Raw genomic sequence first — 7,644 nt, forward strand, 5'->3', positions numbered from 1 at the left:
GACACAACATCCGTCATCTAGTGCTGGGAAAAAAGGCAAGACGGATATTGTTTAGCACGCGCATACCGAACACGCACACAGCAAACACACACATGGCTAACACACACACAGCAAATACATACATACCGAACACGTACACAGCCAACACGCATGGAGCTAACACACACACATGGCAAACACAGCTAACTTGCACACAAAGATACTGAAACAAGCACAGAGCAAACCGGTTTTCTGCTCCACCATTTTTCATTATACGTCTATCTTTGTATTTAAAACATGTACATAATGCCAGCCAAATTCGTGTACACACACACACACACACACACACACACAGCTCATTACCACTACCACTAAGCGGGCCCCCCTTCCCTCTCCGCCTCCACACACACACACACACACACACACACACACACACACACACACACACACACACACACACACACACACACCTCCACACACACACACACACACACACACACACACACGCACACAGCTCACTACCACTACTGCTAAGCGGGCCCCCCCCCTCACTCTCCGCCTCCACACACACACACACACACACAAACACACACAGCTCACTACCACTACCACTAAGCGGGGGCCCCCTCACTCTCCGTCTCCTTGTAAGGAGGTACGGCATCAGCAACCACCACCACCACCTCCTCCTCCTTCTCCTCCTCCTCCGTGTACTCCGGCAGAGGTTTGGTCACCTCCGAGTACTTGGGTGGCAGCACCATGGTCAGTGCCTCCCCGACCCCGTCCTGGCCCGTCTCGCCGACCGTCACCACCTCGCAGCTCACCTCCCGCCCTGCGCCCGGCACCACCGAGTCGTAGGAGGGTGGCGGTTCGAGCATCGACTCGCTGGCTCCCAGCTGGTCGAGAGAAGGGCTGTAGATAACTGGGAAATAAAACAAAGCCAAAAAAAAAAGTATCAATATCATCCCCCTACGGAAGTGGCAGGATTACGATTTTAAAGCGAAATGTCACCTCGTAGTATGCATTCCAACCTATAACCTTATTTCTGAGAGTGCAGTGTGAGAACACAGCTTTATTAGCGATATATTCGTACATCTCTAATTTTTTTTTTTTATAGAAATAAAGCAACAAAAAAAAGAGGAATTGAAAAGGTACAGTTCATAAAATTTATAAAAAACAAAAACAACTATAAAAAAATATCACCTCTCAAAGTCACTGAAATCACATCTGAACAGAAAGTATGTGACTGCTGTTTAGTTAGTGGTTAGTGGTTGGGCTGTTGTACTCGCAATGAAAACTTGTTTTAGTTTATTTTGGTAGAGGTTTTACAGCGCTCCCAACTGCATATGGTCATATGAGCGCCAGAAGATTAGAGGTGTTACAAGAGAGTAACAAACATAAAAAAGAAGAAGTGGGGATAAGGACGATAGATGTTTGATAGAAAAGAAGGAGAAAACCACACGAGAGCACCCGCCAACCACCCACTGAAAACTTGTGAGTTCAAACCCTGCCAGGGACTCAACATTGTTTAGTTTTAGTATTTTACGGCACTTGAAGCACAAATAAGGTCATATAAGTGCCAAAGATTAAAGAAGTGTTACAAATAATAATAATAATAAATTGCATTTATTTAGCGCATTTCCAGAAAGAAGTGCTCAATGCACGGTACAATAATACAAAGAACATATGAAGCGCACTGCTCCTATAGTAATCCTCTTTCTCTCCCTCTCACTCTGTCTCTCTCTTTCTTTCTCTCCACAAGAGAGTAACAAACACAAAAAAAGAGAAGAGCTAAGGACGATAAATGTTTGAATAGATAGGAAAGAAGGAGCTAACCACCCCAGTGCACCCGTCAACCACCCATCCCGACATTGTGTCCATGAGAAAGGCACTTTACAAAAACATTCGACTCATTTCACCCAGGTAGGGAGTGGTACCCGGCTATAGACAGGGAAAGATCTTGTCAGTTTGTTGGGTGTTTGAGGACTTAATCATCTGCTTGCACTGTATGCTTCCAGGGAAGCGGAGAATGTTTCTGAGTGTTCTAGGGTCTGCTGGGGTAACAATAGTTGTAATTTTTTTTTTTATTATAATAGTAGAAGGTTTTACGGCGCTCGCAACTGCATAAGGACATATATATGGGCGCCAAGGGGTGGGTGTCAACAGAGAAATCTTTACAGGGAATCAGACTTACTCTGCTCACCTCTCTAGCTTCAACAGCACAAGGTCTGCTTCAACTATCAAGGCACCCCGGAAATAGCAGGTCACAAAAGTGTGACAAACATGTATAAAAGAAGTAGAGGAAAATGACAATAGCAATGATTAGGAAAGAAAGATCAGGCACAGTTATGAGAGTGACATGAATCAGCCCATTTACAATTCTACTGTGCTTCAAGAACGAGAAATGTCCCTCCTTTGGGAATGACCTTGAGACACTACAGTCAGTGGCACTGCCCCTGGGTGGGGGGGGGGGGGGGAATAGTTGTAAAGCTAATAAAACATGGCTGTATAAATGCAATTTATACTACTATTATCATTATAATTATTATCATTATTATCATTGCTATTATCATTATTATTATTATCATCATTATTATACTATTTTTATTTTTATAATTTTATCATTATCATTATTAATACTATTTTCATCATTATCATTTTTATTATTACTATTTTTATCATCACTATTATTATTATTATCATCACTATTATTATTATCATCACTATTATTATTTTATCATTATTATTATTATTATTATTATTATTATTACTAGTTCAAAGTCAGGAGAGAGAAAACAGAAATAAAGGACCTAACAGAAATGTCAGGACATGACTCTTCATGACCCTCCTGTTCAACAAAGCGCCCATCCAAACAAAAAGCTCACCTGAGCAGGTGTGAAAGCACTGAGAGGCAGGCGTGGCCTGTCTCCCCTGACAGCGGATCCACTTCCGAGAAATGAGCACTCTCCCGAGGATGAACGTGCCCACCAGTATGATGATGCCGAAAACTGAAAACAATAAAAACCGAGTCAGGAGGTTGGAAAAAAATTAGTAATTAATTTTCTTTCTTTTTTTGTTTTTTGTAAGAGTTTTACAGCACTTGCAACACAATAAGGTATATATAAAAGGGCCGAAGGTTAGAGGTGTTACAAGAGAGTAATACACAAAGAAGAAGGAGGGGAGATAAAGACGACAGATGTTTGATAGGAAAGTAGTTCTAAGCAAACCACACCAGAGCACTCTAATAATTTTCAACCACAAGAAAAAGTTACAGTACACCTACAGACTGCATTTCAACCCTAAAACAAGATAGTATGACCAAACACTGTCAATAAATCATGTTTCAACAAAATGCTACAGTACAATGTTTAGACACAATGTTAAACTAAGTTTTTCAGATTTTTCAGGCGTGTTCACCTTTTTATCTAGTTCAAAATATATATACATGACATAATATTATATCAGGCACTGACCACCATTCCATTAATTAACTTGCAACTTGCGTATTTCCTCATTGGAAATTATTAACATTTTTACATATATATTATTAACGTTATAAATTAACATTTTTAAAAAACAACTCAAGTTCAAACTTAAGACAACAATGTAAAAAATAAAAAATGATGTCAACAGGAATTGTTAATTGTTGAGACACAGGCAGTCTAAGCAAAAACTGGAAAGTACAGTGAAAAGAAAGACAGATTAAAACAAAGAATGATGCACAAAAAATGGTTTAAAAAAAAAAAAAAGAGGAAAGGCAGCACTCACCAAAATCCATAACATACAACATGACTGTGACGTGCTACTGCTTCAAGAAAGATAGATTACGAGAGACAGAAAGATCGAAATAAAGAATCAATTTTTTTTTAAATAATGTAAGAGGAATTTAACAAAAGAGAGGTTGTTAATTCAGTGGCCTTCAACTTTGAATATCTTTCCTTCCTCTCCCCGCCCCATACAAAAACAGAGAGGAGAAGAGCAGCACTCACCAATGCCCATAACACACAAAATGACGGTGATGGGCTACTACAGCTTCAAGAAAGATAGAAGAGACAGAAAGATTAAAATTGTGAAGAAAACATCAAGAAAAAAAAAAGCAAAAAAAAAGCGCACTCACCGATGCCCATAACACACAACATGACAGTGATTGGCTGCTGTTTCAGTGTCCTCACAGCCTCTGAGATGAAGATGGTCCCCAGCACAAGCATGACCAGGCCCACGAAGCCTGCGCACATGAAGCCCATCATCATCTGTCGCCACAGCCGCTGGCCGTCGCGGACTTCCTTGCTGAAGTTGGCGCGGGACGCCAGGGTGCGCTGCTGTTGGGTCACGTACTCCTGGTACGGGCACGACTGAGGTCGGGGGGTCACGGGGGATCTCGCTTCCGTGCTGGCCATTTCGACAACTCTCCTGTACGGTACTTGCCGTACAAAATAGTTTGATGTATTATATCGTCCTTTGGTGCTGCCCTGTGTGTTTACAGAGCAGACATTTACGGCCCGGCTTGCAGGTTTTTCGGTTCAGACCATCCAAACAGACTGAGATAAGACCTGGGGCTGGAGAGGGTGGAACCAGGTCCAGAAGAAATCTGGGAAACTACTATCAGTTACCTCAAGGAAGTTTTTCTTTCACATCTATTGGGAAGGGAACCAAGAGACTCCTCATACTCTGAAGCTGAAAGAGAAAAAGATGAGATTACATATGATGAAGAAAACTTTTTTAGAGTAAACTCTTCATATTCACAACAAGGAGCAGAGCTCCAAGTTCTATTCCATGAGGTGAATTATTTATTTCTACGGTTATACGACCACATACTTTTTTTTTCATAAACTGGTTCATGTTCAAGAGTCCTGTAAAATTATAAAACTGTCATGTGTACATAAATTTAAAAAACTGCAGTGCTAGAAATATACAGCAAGCTTTACTAACATTGGTCCATCAAGTTTTAAGTACAGGTACACATTGCAAAACAGAAAAAATAGAGAATTTTCAATGGACATTATAATGTCAAAATTTGCATAAAGGGTAAAGCAAATAAAAAAGAACAAAAAAGTGCTTTACAGAATCTAAGCTTGAGACGGGTCCATGACGAGTAAAATAAAATAATACCACATTCAGTGTTTTGTAGGGTATGAGGGATGGTTGTTAGTAACTGCTACATCATTCATTAGATCATACTACATGCTGACCTATGTCCTAGGCCACCACTCTGGCCTGTTTGGCACTCTTTGGGAGAAGTGAACTTGACCTAACTCCATAGAAATTTATACATTACAATCGGAAAGGAAAAAAAACGGAAGTCGCGTAAAAAATCCCCCCTGCTAAATTCACAAAAATAATGGATTGTGACAGTTTTAGTGCCAATATCGTTCTCAGCAAATTAAAAGACGGTAAAATAGAGCAGAAAGATAGTCTAAAATGGATTTGGCCCTCCTATAAATTTACCAGTGGTCTTTTCACCCTGACAACTCAGCCAGCTTTCTTACTCGACTTCAGTTTTTTTTTGTGATTGTGTGCATAAATTTCTATGGAGTTAGGCTGGGACCACTTCTCCCGAAGGGTGGTACCTGTTCATTCAGTGTGACCATTCATTAACTTGTCAACTGAGCTTTACATTTACTTTGGACATCGTTCTTGACATGATGCATTTTCATTCCATGCATTTTCATTTCTTTGTGAGCAATGATTCTGACTCACATTCATCATATCATTTATACTGTGCAAAATCAGAGATGATGAGTCATGGTGATGACAGTGTCTCTGAGCTGCAGTCAGTCAGCAAGATTTTAAAAAAAAATAAATCTCAACACACACACACACACACACTTTCTCACAATCCTGCTCACCAGTCAGTCAGGTCCACTTGCTGCTCCGTTTCGTTTCACCGACTACTCTCCGTCAGAGGTCGTCTTGCATAATCCAACAATAGAAAGTTAGAATAAAGGGTTATAAATAAATAATTACACTGATCAAATCACAATAAAGTTTTCAAGACAGGCAAAAGGTCGATGTCTGCCTCGATCCCAAAACAACATTACCGCTAGATTCTAGATCTAGAATCTAGATCTAGATTCTAGATCTAGATATCTAGATTAGATCTAGATTGATTAGATCTCTAGCAAAAAGTATCGGCATAGGCATAGATCAGATACACACACAAAACTGACACACAAACACAAAAGCAGTGTCGCCGATGAGGCATACAAAAATATCCAACAGATGGAATGGAGTTCGTTGTTATAACACTCTATTTCATTTTTTTCTAAAAATCCATAGTAGTTTCGTTTTCATAAATCGTTAACCTCAAAGTGCACGCCATGTTTACAAAGCATTGTGGTTTTGTAATATCACTCATTCCTCCCTGTCGTCACTGCTAGATCTAGTCTTGTTGTGTTTGTGGGGTCACAGAGCGCCGACATGGGACGTACGTAACTCCGAGCACCGGAAGTAGATCTTCGGCCTCCTTAAACTTCGCAGTCCTAAAGCGACGGAAAATTTTCTTCTGTAAAAAAAATTATACTTTCACCTTTCCTGCTCTCTGATCATAAGCCTGTCGTCTGGTTTCGTCTCCACTTTGTGCTCCCCCCCAACTGTACTTTTCTTTGCCACTCTGAACTCCTGGCTCTTTCTGCTGCCTTACTACTATGCTAATAAGGCCTCTTCTAACTGCTGTCTTTCTTCCACACCCCTGACCTTTGGGTAGTTAAGATGATATTACTATTACCCTCGGTCGTGAGTGTCGCGAGAGGCGAGCTTAATGCAACTAAAGCGGAAATTATGGCCATCCTTGAGGAAAATTCAGTGATGGGTGATGTTGTCGTCTTCACTGACGGATCAGTGAGGCGTGGCCAGAAATCTGGGTGGGCGAGTTGACGGGAAGATAATTAAAGAACAGTCTGGAGCCTACGAGTGCACTACTGTACATCGAGCATGGCAATGGAGGTCAAGGCAATAACAGAGGCGCTGGAATGGATCAGTATGGAAGCGTATAAACATGCCCTGTTTGTCACAGATTCGATGAGCACCTTGGAAAAAATCAGGAGTGGGTGGCTCTACAGTGACTGGAGAGCTTCCATTACAAATAGCCACCTCCTAAGGATTACATGGGTGTTCTGCCCTGGTCATGCCGGGGTGCACGGAAATGAGCGTGCTGATGAACTTGCCGACAAGGCAGCACCCAATAGCCGAATCATGCTCGACCCACCAATGGTGATCGCCAGATGCAAGGAGAGCCTTCACGACCAAGAGGAGACAGACTCCCACACACTCCGCACATTAAAAGAAAAGTGTGTGCGGGGCATAGCGAAAAAAAGTTTGCTCCGTGGAGTGGTCAGGCATGTCTCAAACCAGCTCCTCATGGAGACAACTAGCAGGAAGACCCTGAGGTGGACGCTGGAAAGGAAAGAAGAGCAGCTATGGACATGTGCCGCCTGCTATGATTCTAGCTCAGGATCCAAGTAAATCCTAGTGTAATATCTTAAACCCTACCACGTCGATTAAACTTAGCCTTCTCGGATACGGGAGAAAGATTCTTGAATTTGAAGGTCCCGTGCAAGTTGATTGTCCTAAAAATCGATAAATAAGAGTAGGTGCTCCTAAAATCGTGAAATAATAATAATAATAATAATAATAATAATAAATAATAAATGACATTTATATAGCGCTCAA

The 7,644-nt window shown here is 41.2% G+C and overlaps 1 protein-coding gene across 1 annotated transcript; it reads right to left on the reverse strand.

Annotated features, from left to right (window-relative positions):
• Positions 1 to 454: 454 nt before the first annotated feature.
• LOC101846327 lies at positions 455 to 5,924 on the reverse strand (the record flags this gene model as incomplete). The annotated part of the gene is given in 4 exon segments (XM_005112557.3): positions 455 to 898; positions 2,862 to 2,984; positions 4,094 to 4,650; positions 5,823 to 5,924. Coding segments are annotated over 3 exon segments (711 nt in total). The 3' UTR covers positions 455 to 590.
• Between the last annotated feature and the right edge of the window lie 1,720 nt (positions 5,925 to 7,644).

Source organism: Aplysia californica, unplaced genomic scaffold (genome assembly GCF_000002075.1).
Source record: "Aplysia californica isolate F4 #8 unplaced genomic scaffold, AplCal3.0 scaffold01319, whole genome shotgun sequence".
In the NCBI taxonomy this organism is placed as follows: domain Eukaryota; kingdom Metazoa; phylum Mollusca; class Gastropoda; order Aplysiida; family Aplysiidae; genus Aplysia; species Aplysia californica.